At 41.2% G+C, this 18727-nt stretch overlaps 1 protein-coding gene across 8 annotated transcripts in view; it reads left to right on the top strand.

Moving 5' to 3' along the window:
* The window catches only part of LOC143275326 (filamin-A-like), a 218166-nt gene extending 205508 nt beyond the window's left edge, over positions 1–12658 (top strand). For all 8 annotated transcript variants that reach the window (XM_076579343.1, XM_076579345.1, XM_076579346.1 and 5 more), the window contains 4 exons: positions 415–532; positions 4076–4225; positions 5334–5501; positions 7525–12658. In XM_076579343.1, the coding sequence (XP_076435458.1) occupies positions 415–532; positions 4076–4225; positions 5334–5501; positions 7525–7787 (699 nt within the window). In that variant the 3' untranslated portion in view covers positions 7788–12658. The remainder of the gene's footprint in view (positions 1–414; positions 533–4075; positions 4226–5333; positions 5502–7524) is intronic.
* Positions 12659–18727: the final 6069 nt, after the last annotated feature.

Genomic DNA, 18727 nt, shown 5'->3' with positions numbered 1-18727 from the left:
ACATTCAGTTTGAAGCATTTCAATCACTTCAGCAGCGGTAAAAGCCGCTGTCGTGATCAAGTTTGCTCCAAAAATTTCTACTTGTATCGCCTGCGATGCCATTTTTTATATGTATGTAGATTAGCTTGTCGTGTGGGGTCCTGAACTCACTGGCTCGCTGTGGAGTGTGTTGTTATGGAATCTCACGAAGAAACTTTCCATTCGACCCTTGACACGTTCACAATGCCTGGTGTAGCTGCAGTTTTTATGCTACCCCATGAGGAAAACGTGGAAAAAAATTTTAATTGTCGAAACCGCTATTGCATTCCATCGTCCGGAGTGAGTTGGGACCTTGGCACCCTTGGTATTGAAAGACGTATTCTACTCAGTTTTGTCCTGTTCTGTATGAACACTCTCATTATTTCCTGGTTGCAGGTGAACATCATTGGAGCATTCTACCCTCACAAGGTGATTGTGTCTGGGGAAGGTCTCAAAGGGGGACTACTGGGCCGGGACTTTGACATCCGCATCGACACCCGCAAGGCTGGACCCGGTATGTGAACGATTCCTACGTTTGTATCAGTAGGCAGGAATCCCATGTGTCCCCCCACCCCACCCCCACACCCCCCAACCTCACCCACCCACCTAAAAGAAGAAGAGGATGCATTGTCAAGAACACAAAAATACTGTAAGATTAATTCGTCATGGTATAGTGTTGTAAACAGCGTGTTTGTACCCGTGTTGGTTTTTACCTTGGGTCAAATCCAGTGGGGGGGCGGGGTGGGGGGGAATTGAGGCTCTTATGCTGGCACTTAAACATTTTACATTTGTTCCTCTTGCGACGGGCGCAATAGCCGAGTGGTTAAAGCGTTGGACTGTCAATCAGAGGGTCCCGGGTTCGAATCACGGTGACGGCGCCTGGTGGGTAAAAGGTGGAGATTTTTACGATCTCCCAGGTCAACATATGTGCAGACCTGCTAGTGCCTGAACCCCCTTCGTGTGTATATGCAAGCAGAAGATCAAATACGCACGTTAAAGATCCTGTAATCCATGTCAGTGTTCAGTGGGTTATGGAAACAAGAACATACCCAGCATGCACACCCCCGAAAACGGAGTATGGCTGCCTACATGGCGGGGTAAAAACGGTCATACACGTAAAAGCCCACTCGTGTGCATACGAGTGAACGCAGAAGAAGAAGAAGTAGTTCCTCTTGCTAGCAGTGTTGCTTCATCCCAAGTAGCTGTCTCATGCTTCCCAGTCATCGAGTCATTTATGAAGAAAGAGATCTACAACCTTCTAGATGACAGGATCTGTAGCCTTATTTCTTTGGCGTGGTGGGGGTGGATTGGAATATTTTTATATTGTACCGACCCCTGGACTCTCACCCCAAAGTTTTCAATGTTACGGAGAATAAGTCGTTACGACTTTAGTCAAGGGTGTGTAGTTTTAAGCATTGCGTAATGCTGTTGCTCTGTGATTGTGTCTTTTATTTCAGCTCGATTTACGCTGTGTATGTACATGTGTGTGATTTGATCATTTTTCCCCCACAGTGAAGGTAAAACCCGAACCTGACTTCCTTCTGGCCCTGAACATGTATACCCATGGGGCATTTTTGTTTGCCAACAGAAACCAGACCTCCTGGTGGCCCTGAACATGTATATCCATGGGCATTTGTATAGCCATGTATGGTAGACGTGAACTTCTGTATTGGTAGATGATATGTGCACTTCCTGTACAGGCCCTGTGGCCCTGAACATGTATACACAAGTTCTGCACCTGTTTTTCTTTTGTATTACTGCAGTTTTGAAATGATTTGGTATCTTTGAAAAATATGTGTGATGTACGTTTGAATATATGTTATGGTTATTCGCTGTAGTTAAGAAGCAAAATACAAAAGAAATGTATTTGTAGTATAAGTGGATTTTTGTTGTTTTCAGGGGTGTATAGGTTTGGTGATAAGAATGTGTATGTGTTTGAGAAGAGAGAGAGAGAGAGAGAGAGAGAACATGTGTGTGTAGGAATCATATACCTTTTGATCCCAGTTTTTAATTTTGTTGTGAATTCATACATATGGCCCTGTCCATGCATTATCAAATCAACTCTCTAATCACTGAACTTGTGTATAAGAAAACATGACGGTACAACTGTCCGTTTAAATGGTTTCTATTTTAGATATTTTTTTGTTCATTGACTCATTTGAAGCTTATAATTTTGCTTAAAAAAATAGTGAGAAGGCTTGCTTGTTCATTGACTTTGCATTCATGTCATGCTTGTTTGCATTCAGATTTCATGCTCTTGGAAAGAATAATTAGTTTTTTGTTTGTGATTAATGACAGCGATGGATGAAATTTGTGTTGATGTGATATCGTTTTGTTATCGGATGATGTATATGTAGGTCTGTATTATCAAGAGAACAGATATAGTACTGAGGTTTGGTATCAGGTTTTTGAAATGAAGTGTGTGGTTTCTGATATCCTATTTGTTTTCTTCATCTTTTTTTTTTTTTAATGAATTTCTTTGTTATGTTGTTTCTCTCTTTTATCAATGTTGTAGCACTGCACAGAATCTTGAACTAACATATGTCTAAAAACGTGTGGTTGTTCTGTAGATTGTAACTTTACAATAGATGTGCTAGGTTGTGTTGTAGAACTTGTTCTTTGTTTTCTCCTGGAGTATTTCTAACGAGTTCTTATCGTTAAGCGTTTATTGTCTGCGGTTAGTATTACGTTTGTCGTCGGTTCTTAATGTTAAGTGTGTATTGTCCGTTGTCATCATTAAGAGTTGGGTTTTTTTGTCTGCCCTTAGAGTTAAACGTTCTTTATCTTTTCTTATTAAGAGTTTTTTGTTTTTCTTTTTCTTTTTTCTTTGTCTGTTCTTATGGTTAAGTATGTGTTGTTTATTGTTATCATTAAGTGCTTGTTGTCTGTACTTATTGTTAAGCGTTTGTTGTCTATACTTATTTTTTAAACATGTGTTGTTAGTCTTCGTTGTAAGTGTTTACTTTGTCATGTCATCAGTCTGTATGTCAGTCGGTATTTCTCTGTCTCTGTTTCTCTCTCTGTCTCTCTCTATTTCTCTCTCTCTCTCTGTCTCTGTTTCTCTCTCTTTCTCTCTATTCCCCTCTCTCTCTCTCTCCTGATCTCTCTTTATCTCCTACTTTTTCAGTCTTCTGTCTTTGGATTTAACCATAAGCGTTTTTCTCTCTCTCTTTTTTTTTTTTAATAATTTTTTTAATACTTTTGACATGTGTGTGTGTGTGTGTGTGTGTGTGTGTGTGTGTGTGGTGTTGATCATTTTCAGTTACATACCTGCATTTTTGCTCTTTATCTCTCTCTCTCTCTCTCTCTCTCTCTCTATATATATATATATATGTGTGTGTGTGTGTGTATGTATCTCTCTCTCTCTCTCTCTCTCTGTCTCTCTCTCTCTCTCTCTCTATATATATATATAATATATATATATTGAATACATTCCATGATTGAATCTATCCTATGAAAACAGTTGTTTTACATATACAGTGTCCACCTTCTTACAGAATTCATCTTGTTGATGAATCCGCAGTGTTTTTTAAACCAGTCTGTTTTACTGGATCCATCTTCTTGACTTTACTGACACAATGTTATTGATGCAGCCATCTTTTTTTTATGTTCTTTATTTTCTTTTGTTTTTTTTAAGGAGTCCATCTTATGGAATTTGTCTTATTCTAATCTTTTTTTTTATATATACTTATTATTGATTCCATTTCTCCAAAGAAAGCACCTTTCAGCTTAATCTTCAAATCAAGTTCTACTGATTGTGTACATCCAACTTAGAAAAAAAATATCTGCTGAATCAGTCTTATTACTGAAACCGTCTTTTTATCGCATTTCATCCCATTACTGGTTGCACAACGCAGATATGTCATATTACCGAAACCGATGGTCTTTTTACTGCATTCCGTCCCATTACTGGTTATTCAACACCAAATCAGTCTCATTACTGAAACCATCTTTATACCGCATTCCATCACATTACTGGTTTGTACAACGCAGAATCTGTTTTTATTACCGAAACTGTCTTTTTAACACGTTCCATTTGTTTTTACCGGTTGTACAGGAGAGCTGACAGCCTACTGCGTGGGCCCATCGAAGGTGGCTCACTGCGAGCTGGAGGATCATCATGACGGAACGTTCCGCCTTCTGGTGCGACCTCAGGAGGCTGGCCGTCACAAGCTGCAGGTCAAATACGGCGGGGAGCATGTCACAGGTCAGTGAGGAGTTCCAAAGGACAGAATAACGTTTCCAGCAAGTTTGGTTGTCTCTGGCATTTATCCATACCCCTGTTCCTTGTTTTTGTGCCGCAGTATTTGTATTTGTATTTCTTTTTTTTATCACAACAGATTTTTCTGTGTGAAATTCAGGCTGCTCTCCCCAGGGAGAGCGCGTCGCCATACTACAGCGCCACCCATTTTTTTTTGTATTTTTTCCTGTGTGCAGTTTTATTTGTTTTTCCTGTTGAAGTGGATTTTTCTACAGAATTTTGCCAGGAGCAACCCTTTTGTTGCCGTGGGTTCTTTTACGTGCGCTAAGTGCATGCTGCACACGGGACCTCGGTTTATCGTCTCATCCGAATGACTAGCGTCCAGACCACCACTCAAGGTCTAGTGGAGGGGGAGAAAATTTCGGGGGCTGTGCCGTGATTCAAACCAGCGCGCTCAGATTCTCTCGCTTCCTAGGCTGACGCGTTACCTCTAGGCCATCACTCCAGTATTGTTAAACATGCGTGGGGTAGTTGGGTATAAAGCGATGTATAAGCGCACATTATCATTTTTATTGCCATTGGTATTATTATTTTATTGTTGTTATCATTATTGTTGTTCTTGCCATTATTGGTGTTATGTTGTAGTTTTTATTACTATTGTATTTTTTTTAATTGTTATATTACTATCATCATCATCATCATCATTATTGTTAACATTATCATTGTTGTTGTTCTTGTTTTTGTTGTTGTTATTGTATTGAAGTTGGTCTTATCATTAATGTAGTTTTATTATCATAATTATTATTATTCAGTCATTCGGATGAGACGATAAACCAAGTTCCCGTGTGCAGCATGCACTTAGCGCATGTAAAAGAACCCACGGCAACAAAAGGGTTGTTCCTGGCAAAATTCTGTAGAAAAATCCACTTCGATAGGAAAAACAAATAAAACTGCACGCAGGAAAAAATACCCCCCAAAAAATGGGTGGCGCTGTAGTGTAGCGATGCGCTCTTCCTGGGGAGAGCAGCCTGAAGTTCACACAGAAAAATCTGTTGTGATAAAAAGAAATACAAATACAAAATGATCATTACTACTATTTCTCCACTGTCCACAGGCAGCCCCTTTGAGTTCAAGGTGTCGGCACAGCCAGACGCCAGCAAAGTTCGGGTCAGTGGGCCGGGCGTGGAGCACGGTATCCTAGCAACCTTCCAGAGCCGCTTCGTGGTAGAAACCAGAGGGGCTGGGGCTGGTCAGCTGACCGTGAGGATCCGCGGACCTAAAGGTGAGTCACTGACAGCTGACTCGTGAGAATCCGCGGACCTAAAGGTGAGTCACTGACAGCTGACCCATGAGAATCCGCGGACCTAAAGGTGAGTCACTGACAGCTGACCCATGAGAATCCGTGGACCTAAAGGTGAGTCACTGACAGCTGACCCGTGAGAATCCGCAGACCTAAAGGTGAGTCACTGACAGCTGACCCATGAGAATCCGTGGACCTAAAGGTGAGTCACTGACAGCTGACCCATTAGAATCCGCGGACCTAAAGGTGAGTCACTGACAGCTGACCCATTAGAATCCGCGGACCTAAAGGTGAGTCACTGACAGCTGACCCATTAGAATCCGCGGACCTAAAGGTGAGTCACTGACAGCTGACTCATTAGAATCCGCGGACCTAAAGGTGAGTCACTGACAGCTGACCCATGAGAATCCGCAGACCTAAAGGTGAGTCACTGACAGCTGACCCATTAGAATCCGCGGACCTAAAGGTGAGTCACTGACAGCTGACCCATGAGAATCCGCGGACCTAAAGGTGAGTCACTGACAGCTGACCCATTAGAATCCGCGGACCTAAAGGTGAGTCACTGACAGCTGACCCGTGACAATTCGCGGACCTAAAGGTGAGTCACTGACAGCTGACCCGTGAGAAAACTGACGGTGGAAATATACCGTGACAGCCAGATGGATTTTCATGAGGGCAGGATGAAAATGAGGCATTTTAGTGAAAAACGCCACCACCATTATTATCATCAGCATCACCTTCACCATATATTGCTTCGTTCGTCTACAGGTGCCTACCAGGTGGAGATGTACACCATTATCAGCAGCATCACCATCATCACCTTTATCATTCATTCGTCCACAGGTGTCTTCCAGGTGGAGATGTATACCATTATCAGCAGCATCATCATCATCACCTTTACCATTCGTTCGTCTACAGGTGTCTTCCAGGTGGAGATGTATACCATTATCAGCAGCATCACCATCATCACCTTTACCATTCGTTCGTCTACAGGTGTCGTCCAGGTGGAGATGTACACCATTATCAGCAGCATCATCATCATCACCTTTATCATTCGTTCGTCTACAGGTGTCGTCCAGGTGGAGATGTACACCATTATCAGCAGCATCACCATCATCACCTTTATCATTCGTTCGTCCACAGGTGTCTTCCAGGTGGAGATGTATACCATTATCAGCATCATCATCATCATCACCTTTATCATTCGTTCGTCTACAGGTGTCTTCCAGGTGGAGATGTATACCATTATCAGCAGCATCATCACTATTACCATTCGTTCGTTCATTGTCCCCAAGTGCCCTCCAGGCATCATCATCATTACCTTTGCCGTTGGTTGGTCCACAGGTAGCTTTATTATCATCATCATCACCACCATCATCACCTTTACGGTTCCTTCGTTGGTCCACAGGTACCTTTATATCATCATCATCACCACCACCACCATCACCTTTACCGTTGGTTGGTCCACAGGTAGCTTTATCATCATCATCATCATCACCACCATCATCACCTTTACTGTTCCTTTGTTGGTCCACAGGTACCTTTATATCATCATCATCACCACCACCATCATCATCACCTTTACCGTTCCTTCGTTGGTCCACAGGTACCTTTATCATCATCATCATCATCACCACCATCATCACCTTTACCGTTGGTTGGTCCACAGGTACCTTTATCATCATCATCATCATCACCACCATCATCACCTTTACTGTTCCTTCGTTGGTCCACAGGTACCTTTATCATCATCATCATCACCTTTACCGTTCCTTCGTTGGTCCACAGGTACCTTTATATCATCATCATCACCACCACCACCATCACCTTTACCGTTGGTTGGTCCACAGGTAGCTTTATCATCACCATCATCATCATCACCACTACCATCATCACCTTGACCGTTTCTTCGTTGGTCCACAGGTACCTTTATCATCATCATCATCACCATCATCACCATCACCACTATCATCATCACCTTTACCGTTCCTTCGTTGGTCCACAGGTGCCTTCCAGGTAGAGATGTACCGTGACAGCCAGAAGGACCGCACCATCCTGTGTCGCTACGACCCCACAGAGACCGGCCTCTACATCATCTCTGTGCGCTGGTCCGGGGTGGATGTACCCGGCTCCCCCTTCCACGTTCACATCCTGGACACCCAGTCTGAGCTGGAGCAGGTGCTGGCTGACCCCCCACCCTTCCACAACACCAGCTTCCCCTCCTCCCGCGCCAGCGGCACCGGGCAGCAATGGAGGGAGGAGTTCTAGAGGGAGTTGTGGAGCCTTGGGTTGTTGTGGGTAGGTCAGGGGTTAAAGGGGAAGGTAGCGATGGTGGTGGTGGGAGGAGTTGTGGGACCTACTGAGTAGGGTCAGAGGTTAAAGGGGAAGGAAGCATGGTTGTGTGTGGGGGGGTGGTCATGGGTTAAAGGTGAAGGTGATGGTGAGAATAGTTGCATGACCTTTGGTTGTGGAGGGTTAAAGGGGAAAGAAGCCGTGGTGGTGAGAGGACTTGTGTGACCTTTGGTTGTAGGGGGGGTCAGGGGTTAAAGGGGAAGGCGGTATTTGTGTGACCTTCAGTTGTGGGTCAGTCAGGGGTGAAAGGGGAAGGAAGCGGTGGTGGTGGGAAGAGTTGTGTGACCTTTGTGGGCGGGGTCAGGGGGTTAAATTGAGGCAGGGGAAGTAGGGTTTGGGGGGTGGAGGGAGTTCTGGAGGAGTTGTGTTCCCTTGGTAGGGGTCAGGAGGTAAAGGGAAAGAGGGCTGTCATCAAACTACAATGAGGATTACGTTGCTACTTTCCTCACCATCTCCATCTCTCTTTATACACATCTATATAAACGGTGAACTTTTTTTTGTCAGTCATACAGTCACCAGCTTCTTTGGTGTGTTTTTTTTATTTGTGTTTGTTGTTGTTGTTTTTTTTTAAGGATCAGTGATGAATCTGTTGTAAAACCAAAGTTTCCCACTAAACCTTGCTCCTGGCATCTCCCCTGGAGAAGGCAAGGAAGTGAGATCATGGTGAAGGCTTTAGTTTAACACCCTCCCCCGGCAACATTTTCCCCTTGTTGGGTTTCTTTATGCCGTGACTAGGGGTACATTTGGGAGTGCGATCGTAATGAAGGCTTTAGTTCATTCTCCACACAAGCTCGATCCATTATTGTTTCAGTAGACCTCCCTGGGGTGTATGTGATGGGAAGTGTGTTTGTAATGAAGGGGTTTTTTTTTGTTGTTGTTGCTGTTGTTGATCCCCACACAAATTTTGCCCCGTATTTGTTTCATTTTGATTTGTCTTGGGGTGGGGGGAGGGGGGGGGGGAATGTTTGGGAGCGTGATCGTAATGAAGGCTTTAGATTCTTCCCCCGCAAGCTTGCTCCATGTTTTGTTTGGTTTTTGCCTTGATTAGGGCTACGCCCAGGAGTGCAGCTTTATGGAAAGCTTCAGTTAATCCCTTCAAGTTTTGCTCCACATTGGTTTCGTTTTGCCCCCGACTGGGAAAGGATTCGCAATATACAGGCACCCGCTACTGCTCAGCTTTTTTTTTATCTTTTTTTTTTACATCTTTATGAATTTTATCATTGCGTAGCATCTTTATCAAAACAAGCCTCAGCTATGATTACAGTGCCGTCTTTTTTTGCAATATCAAATGCTGCTGTTTTGGATGAATAAATGTTTTGGTGGTCTTGAGGTTCAGATAATGGGGTGTTGACTTATTTGATTAGATATAATTGATTAATTAAACATGTGGCAATGTTTGTTGCGTGGGTGGAAGGTTATAATTCAACGGGTTGTCGTTGTGAGATGTCTTGATATTGAGGGTGCAAAACTTCGTCATCTATAATATCGGTTGTTGTTTTTCTATATTGAAATTAAAATTGACATGTGAAACTTACAGTCATCTATATAATATCAGCTGCTGTTGTTTATTGACAATACAGCATATTTGTTCAGATCTGATTCATTGTTCTTGGAGTTGTGATTGTTCAGTATATGATACATTCCTTTTTGCAACATATCTGCAGGATTATATGCCCCAGTTTTTGCTAGCTGTCGATATCAGAATTATCGATGCGATTGATAACAGAGAATGCCAGTATATCAATAAAAACGAGTTTTCCAACTGCAGACACTATCAGTCATGAAGAGAGAGAGAGAAAAAAAAAAAGAACAGTTGTGATAATAACAACTGACATAGTCATAATAATTGAATTTTTTTGTGTGTGTTGTCATTCGTGGGGGGAGGGGGGGGGGGAGAGAATCCTTTTTTTTTCTTGTCTTCTTTTTAAAAAAATAAATATTGTCAGGGTGCTAACCAAGAAAAGGGAACAACACCTTGTGTGGATTTTTCAGATCATGAATGTTGTATTCTATGATTTTGATTTTTGCAAAAATGTACAAAGGTGGAGGGGAAACATTCCATTTAAGATAACGCTGTTGTAACATAGACAAGGTTGCTATGGCGAGTGTGTGTGTGCTGTGTGTAATGTTTTTGTTTGTTTGTTCAGTCAGTGGCTTCTGCCTGCTGTACTCGTTTTTTGTGGGGTTTTTTGTTGTTGTTGTTTTTGGTGTGTATTTTTTTTCTGTGTGTGAAGGTAGATCCTGTGTACGTATTGCTTTATGGCCATCAATATCAGCTGTAGGTTCCCGTTTGCAGCTGATAGTCTTGTTATTAAAAGGCTCGAAGGATTAGTGTTGCTTTTTGCTTTCGCTTTAAAATGTTCCGAGACTCTTGTGTGCGAAAACATTGCGGTGATTATAGTGTAGCTTGCATAGTCTTTGAGATTCAGTCACTCGTACAGCAGCAGCAAATGTAAATGTTTCGTCATTTTGTTCCGTCTAGATCAGTGGCGTGGACGAGAGTGGCTGAATAGAATTGAAGGCTTTAGGATGTGGTACATTGATATATATATATATATATATATATAGACCCAGAGAAAGTTTGATCGAGACCAAAGTGGCAATTTGTTGATCAGTTGTTTTTGCTGCCAGACCCAGAGAAAGTTTGATCGAAACCAAAGTGGCAATTTATTAATCAATTCTACACCTGCTTGATGATTTTAGTTGGTAAAATGGGGATCTCACCTTTAAGCAGAGTAAACGAGTTTGGAGAAATAAGAAAATGATATGGTTATCTTGGAACATCTTTTGGGGGGGAAAAAATGGGAAGCTTTATTAAATTGTCAGTCTACGTGAATCTGTGATTATTTGGAATGTTTGTTTTGGTCGTTTTCTTTAAATTCTGAATACTGATTTGTCTCTTTTATTTATTTGATGAGAACCAAACTGATTCCTTGTGATAAGCACAGATAACTACATTCCCAGATTTTGTTTTCTATATATGTTCAGCATCAGTTGTAATTTATTTTTTAATAACTTCCAATGGTTTGCTTTATATATTTGAAAACAGAAATTATTCTAATGTTAAGGTTATGATTATGCAAATTCTGACCTTTGTTGACATTGGCTTGCTGAATTTGTATTTTTGAACAGAATTTATTGAAATGTTATGGTCACGTGCAAATTTTGACCTTTGTTTTTTGGCTGTAGTCATTTGTTCATAATGTGTATTTTCTGGTTTTGGGGATGTCGTTTGTCTTCTTGAGCTGTTGTAAAAGGTTTATTTCATGATACATCTACAGCTGAATACCTTGTATGGTTGTCAAAGAAAACGTATGCTTATGGTAATTTGTGTGTCCATCTGTCAGTCTGTCTTGTTGAGTTTTTCTGGTTGTGGTTGGCATTTCACACTGCTGGAGCAATATACTGCTTGTTTTTCATGCATTATTGTTTGTTTGTTTTTACTTCAAGCACATGACAAAGTGTGTATAAAACAGTACTGTTTTAAAAATGGATTCAGCATCATACTCTGCATGGTCTTTCAGTGCAGACCTGACTACAGTATACTGCCTAGTTACCCACGTATCTTATTACAAAACAGAATACAGCGACAATGCTGGTTTGTATGGAAAACATGACCAGTTGTTATTTCATATTATGCATTTAGATTTTTATTAATCATACATATGCAACATGAAAAATGTGAAAAAAAAGTTGTAATGTTTTCTTCTTTTCTTTAATATAGTAGAATTTGGTGCCTGTATTCCTGTATCATTAGATTAAGTTATGGTGTGTGTGTGTTTATGTGACATCACAGAACGCAGTGTGTTCGATCTGATACCATCAAATATAGAACAACAGTAACTCACAATATGTGCGTTTGTGTACTGTCAAACATAGAACAACAGTAACTCACAATATGTGCGTTCGTGTACTGTCAAACATAGAACAACAGTAACTCACAATGTGTGAGTTCATGTACTGTCAAACATAGAACAACAGTAACTCACAATGTGTGCGTTCGTGTACTGTCAAACATAGAACAACAGTAACTCACAATGTGTGCGTTCGTGTACTGTCAAACATAGAACAACAGTAACTCACAATGTGTGAGTTCATGTACTGTCAAACATAGAACAACAGTAACTCACAATGTGTGCGTTCGTGTACTGTCAAACATAGAACAACAGTAACTCACAATGTGTGAGTTCATGTACTGTCAAACATAGAACAACAGTAACTCACAATGTGTGAGTTCATGTACTGTCAAACATAAAACAACAGTAACTCACAATATGTGTGTTCGTGTACTGTCAAACATAGAACAACAGTAACTCACAATGTGTGCGTTCGTGTACTGTCAAACATAAAACAACAGTAACTCACAATGTGTGAGTTCATGTACTGTCAAACATAGAACAACAGTAACTCACAATGTGTGAGTTCATGTACTGTCAAACATAGAACAACAGTAACTCACAATGTGTGTTCATGTACTGTCAAACATAAAACAACAGTAACTCACAATGTGTGAGTTCATGTACTGTCAAACATAGAACAACAGTAACTCACAATGTGTGGGTTCGTGTTCTGTCAAACATAGAACAACAGTAACTCACAATGTGTGTTCATGTACTGTCAAACATAAAACAACAGTTACTCACAATATGTGCGTTCGTGTACTGTCAAACATAGAACAACAGTAACTCACAATGTGTGCGTTCATGTACTGTCAAACATAGAACAACAGTAACTCACAATGTGTGCGTTCATGTACTGTCAAACATAGAACAACAGTAACTCACAATGTGTGTTCATGTACCATCAAACAGAGAACAACAGTAACTCACAATGTGTGTTCATGTACCATCAAACAGAGAGCAGCAGTAGCTGTCAGATTATCATTCTCGTGCATGGGTACAACAAGCAACAAAGGCACTGGGTAAGGTTAGGATGAAAGATAGTGCGTCAGTAATGTCTGTATGTGAATAGCATTATCATGTGGCTGATGTCACACAACACATCTGTGAAGAACACATAAAAAAAATTCCTCCCCTCTCAGTCCAAAATCAGAATATACCAAGTCAATTCTATCCAAATAAAAACTTACTTGACATCATCCAATAAAAAAACTATACACCCAGAAGTTGAATCAAAACCACATACCAAACACACACACACACACACACATCTCAAAACAGTGTTATATGTGATCTGCTGAGAAACAACACAAAACCCAGATCATGTATTTTCTCCTTTTTTTAAAAATCTTATCTATTTATTTATTTATTTTAACACAGCCTTCCTGATCTATTCATTCCAGTGAGATTCACAGTGAATGAAGTCAACAGTCAAAAAGCAGAATGAAAAATAAAAAAAAAAAACAATCAAGTTAAAATAATTTTACCTCTCTCATTTTTATTTCCTTGTCATAAACGTCATTAATTTATTCGGAAATCTTTTTTTTTTCTCCCAAGCAAAAGAGCAAGTGCAGTTTCTGATGAGAAATTGTTAGAGTGAGTAGACAAATTATTTTGACTAGTGAGATTGAAAGAATAAATGGTTGTTTTTTGGTTTTTTTTATTGTTGTTGTTGGGGTTTTTTTTGTCTGCTTTTAGTGGAGTGCATAGTTCCCAAATGTTTAGAGTTACCTTCTGGCCAGAAAGTGGTAGAGTGAGTTAACATAAACTGTTTTGTCCAGTGAGAGTTTAGAAAGAAGTGTGTGGTTTTTTTTCTTCCTGCTTTTAGCGGAGTACATAGTTCCTGGATGTTTTGAATTGCCGTCTTCTTGTTTTTCAACAGTTTGATAAATATAAATATATATATTTGCAAGTCAACAGCAGCTTTCTTTGAGAGATCACACATTAATTGTAGGTAAGTTTTCACAGGACAGATTATGTGTGTGTGTGTAAATGTAATTGATAATATGTACAGATTTTTCTTCCATCGATTTCCATTGCATATTATTAATGGGTTGATTGCTGTTATTATATATATTGAGACATATCAAATTTGCATTATATATATTTCTGCATATTATTATTATCAAGGTATGACAAGGTTTATTTTGTAGTTTTCATAATTAAAAAAAAACAGATTATACAAATGGATGCTTTCTGTTGGGTTGTGTATGTGCAAGTGTGTGTGTGTGTGTGTACCATGTACCAGTAGTCTTCAATTCTATGTCTTTCCACTTTTTAAACATGTGTGTTTGTGGGTCCGTGTGTGTGCTTGTTTGTGTGGGTGGTGGGTGTGTGAATGCAGCTGAATATCTGTGTATAGTTTTGAGACGTTTATGGAATTTTCTTTTCTATTCACAAGCATATACACAAGTACATTCATTAAGAGATGGACATGTATGAACTACACACACACACACACGTACAGACACACACACACACACATATATATATATATATATATATACTCAACTGGATCTCCACATAGTTACATTTCGCGTTGTCCACTGGATCGCTGCATATTTCATGGACAAAGGGTGGTAAATGCGGAAGTATCTTGATCCCAGCAATTTAACAGTGGTCTCCCCTGCTTTGAGTTGACCCGAAACCGGTTTTTTTTTTCCTTTTGTTTTTATATACGTATTTTTGTAATGGTGATGGTAGAATTACAGGGATGTTGACCCTGTGACACAGGTGTATTTACAAAGGCACACACACACACACACACACACACACACACACACTGCATATAAATGTATATATCCATTCACGTCAGTCGTGACAAGTACTGTAGCACAAACGAACTTGTGTGCACCATGCGCCGACACACACACACACGCGAGCGTACGCGCGTGTGTGTGTATGCACACTGCATACAAATGCATACGCATGCACTTGAATATATGCACAGCACACAAACGCACTTGCACTCGCGCACTCATGCACACGCGGGTATACACACAATTACAGGCATATATTACACACACACAAACACACATACATGCACACTGACGGACGCGCATGCTCAGTCGCACTGACATAAACTGACGGATGCACACACACACACACACACACACACACACACACAGACTGGATCATGGATGGGAAGAATTTAAAATATATTTCAGTATCAACTTCGGTATCATCGTCGTCCGCCGTCAACCATCACTGATTTTCGTTGTCGTCATCAGTCGCACAGTCTTGTCAATCACTGTCGTCATCAGTCGCACAGTCTTGTCAATCACTGTCGTCATTGATCATCCTCGTCTTCATTCTGATTTTCTACCTCCTCCTTATCTTGTCCGTCACCATTGTCATCTTTTTCATATCCACTGTCATCGTCACCATCATCATTATCATGTCGATCTTTGTCGTCGTTCTCATCGTCATCAGTCATCATCACCATGTCACTATCATCATCGTCATATTTAATATGTCATCGCTATCATCATCTGACATCATGTCGATCATTGTTGTCATCCTCGTCGTCATCATTCTCATCATCATCATGTCACTATCATCATCATCATCATCGTCATATTCAATGTCATCGTCATCATCATCATCATCATGTCGATCACTGTCGTCATTCTCGTTGTCATTCTCATTATTAACGTCGCTGTCGTCAGTCACTATCGTCATCATCGTCATATTCATTATCATCATCATCATCATGCCCAGCATTGTCGTCATCATCGTTGTCATTCTCATTATCTTTGTCGCCGTCCTCATCGTAATCATCATGCCATTACCGTCACCATCGTCATACTCAATGTCATCGTCGTCATCATCATCATGTCAATCATCGTCCCCATCGCCGTCGTCATCATGTCACTATAGTCAGTCATCGTCATCCTCGTCGTCATCATTCTCATCATCAACATGTCACTATCATCATCGTCGTCGTCATATTCAATGTCATCGTCGTCGTCATTATCATCATCATGTTGATCATTGTCATCCTCGTCGTCATCCTCTTTATCATCGTCGCTGGCGTCATCGTCATCATGCCACTATTGTCATCCTCGTCATATTCAATGTCATCGTCGTCATCATCATCATCATGTTGACCATTGTCATCCTCCTCGTCGTCATTCTCATTATCTTTGTCGCCGTCGTCATTGTAATCAGTCATCATGCCACTACCGTCACCATCGTCATAATCAATGCCATCGTCGTCATCATCATCATCATGTCAATCATTGTCGTCATCCTCCTCGTCATTCTCACTTTTATTAATGTCGCCGCCGTCATCATGTCACTATAGTCATCATCATCATATTCAATGTCATCGTCGTCGTCGTCATCATCATCATGTTGATCATTGTCATCCTCGTCGTCATTCTCTTTATCATCGTCGTCGGCGTCATCGGCATCATGTCACTATTGTCATCATCGTCAATTTCATTGTCATCGTCGTCATCATCATGTCAGTAATTGTTGTCATCCTCGTCGTCATTCTCATCGTCGCCGTCATCATATTCATGTCACCACAGTATCTTCTTCATCGCCATATTCATCGTCATCATCCTCGTCGATGTCATCAACCTGTCTATCGTTGTTATCCTCGTCGTCATGTCACTATCGTCATCGTCATATTCACTATCATCGTCATTATCATCATATCGATCATTGTCATCATCGTCGTCATTCTCATCGTCGCCAGCGTCATCATCATCATGTCATCGTCACCATCGTCGTCATCATCATCATGTCGATCACTGTCGTCATGCTCATTATCATCGTCGTCATCATGTCGCTCTCGTCATCATCGTCATATTCATTGTCATCGTCGTCGTCATCATGTCGATCCTTGTTATCATTTTCATCGTCATCATCATCATGTCACTAATGTCATCATCGTCATATCCATAGTCATCGTCGTCATCATCATCGTCATATTTATTTACTGTCACACTGAGTCGTCATCGTCATCAGTTGTCATCCCGGTTCCACCCCCACCCCTACCCCCCTCTTCCACCCACCACCCCTGGTCTCCACAACACTAACAGTCTCTCACTTTCAAGGTGCATGGCTTTTATATCGTGATGCAGTGCAAAACACTCAGTCCTCTTTCATTCACAGTTCGATTTTCGCTCTCTCAAGAGATCGATCCGGATATCGATACCCTTTTATATACCTTCTTTTCTTTAACCACTGGCAGGGGTCCTGACCTGACTGATAAACGGGTGGCCTCCCATAACACCCCCGGGTGTTTTGTACCCTCTGCGTTCCGGCGGGTGTAAGCGATCATGCAGTGGCGGCGTAGCCAGTATCGTAGCCGAGGTAGGTAGAGGTACCCGTAATTAATGATCGCGGCCAACTGATTAAAGAGAAAGGGGGGAGGCATTTGTTAAACTGCTTCGTGTCGGCCCGGGGCTCGATTTAAAGTCTGAGAAAAGGAGGAGAGATTGAGACGGTGATGTATATCTAAACTCGCGCGCACACGCCCGCACACTGGCGCGCGCGCGCGCGCACACACACACACACACACACACACACACACACACACACACCACGACACCATCCCACAGATCAGCACATACAAAAGAGTTTCACTGGTGGCAAAAGAAAGAAAAGAAAAGAAAAAGAAAGAAGAAGAAGAAAAAAAAAAGACCAGTCAAACCATAAAAACAATACGGCGCACTCAAAACACACGGAAAACACATCCATGGCATTCAACTCTACACCCGTGGCTAGCAAGTACGGCTGAAATCACGAATGAAACGAAGCATGAAGTATGGCTTTGACCATTCGTGTTACACGGGCTTAGCTAATGTTCATACCTTAACGACTTTCCTCAGTCAGACCCGAGTCTCTGAACGCAAGTTTCACAACTGACTCACTTTGGAAGTTCTTATTTTAGCTCATACTCTCACGGAGGTTCGTGAGGGTCTGGGTTCGAATCCTAGTCTCGTCCTTTCTCCTAAGTTTGAATGGAAAAGACAAACTGAGCGTGTATGTAGTAAATCGGATGAGACGATAAACCGAGGTCCCGTGTGCATCATGCACTTCGCGCACTGAAAAAAACAACGCCTTGGCAACGAGAGTGTTGTCCTCTGGCAAAATTCTGCGGCAGCCGGAGAAAGTTCACTCTGCCACAGCATGGTACAACACAACATTCAGTTTGAGTTTCAGTAGCTCAAGGAGGCGTCACTGCGTTCGGACAAATCCATATACGCTACACCACATCTGCCAAGCAGATGCCTGACCAGCAGCGTAACCCAACGCGCTTAGTGAGGCCTTGAGGGGGAAAAAAAGGTGAATAAATAATAGATAAGCTTACACAAATAAATAAATAAATAAATATAATGTAAAAAAATAATAATAAAAATAAATAAATAAATAAATAAGATAACAATGATGATAAATAAGCAAATAGATGTAAAACATGAAGACACATTCACATATACACCCACACATGCATAACAGATATGCACCGAACATGCAGTTTCACAGATATGAAAGCACAGTCAAACACATTACAATACGGCAAAACCACACACAGCACTGTTCAACTAGTTCGATGCAGCACAAAGCAACACAATACAATTCAATGCAGAACAACAGAATGCAATACAACCGGCTACACAACACAATACAGTACAACCCAACATAATACAACACAATACAATGCAACCCGACATACTACAACACAATACAACTCGACATAATACAACACAATAAAATACAACCCGACACACTACAACACAATACAAGACATCACAGCACGCTATAGCACAATACAAAACAACACACCACATAACAACACAGTACAACGCAACACAATCCAATATTGTGCAACACGCACAGCAGAACTCAGCGTTATTCAATACAAAATGTATCACACCACTGCCATTACAACACATTACAACGCAACGAAATTCCAAACAACACAACACAACACATTGCAATGCA

Source organism: Babylonia areolata, chromosome 30, assembly GCF_041734735.1.
Source record: "Babylonia areolata isolate BAREFJ2019XMU chromosome 30, ASM4173473v1, whole genome shotgun sequence".
In the NCBI taxonomy this organism is placed as follows: Eukaryota; Metazoa; Mollusca; class Gastropoda; order Neogastropoda; family Buccinidae; genus Babylonia; species Babylonia areolata.
This window is presented reverse-complemented; position numbering and strand designations above follow the sequence as displayed.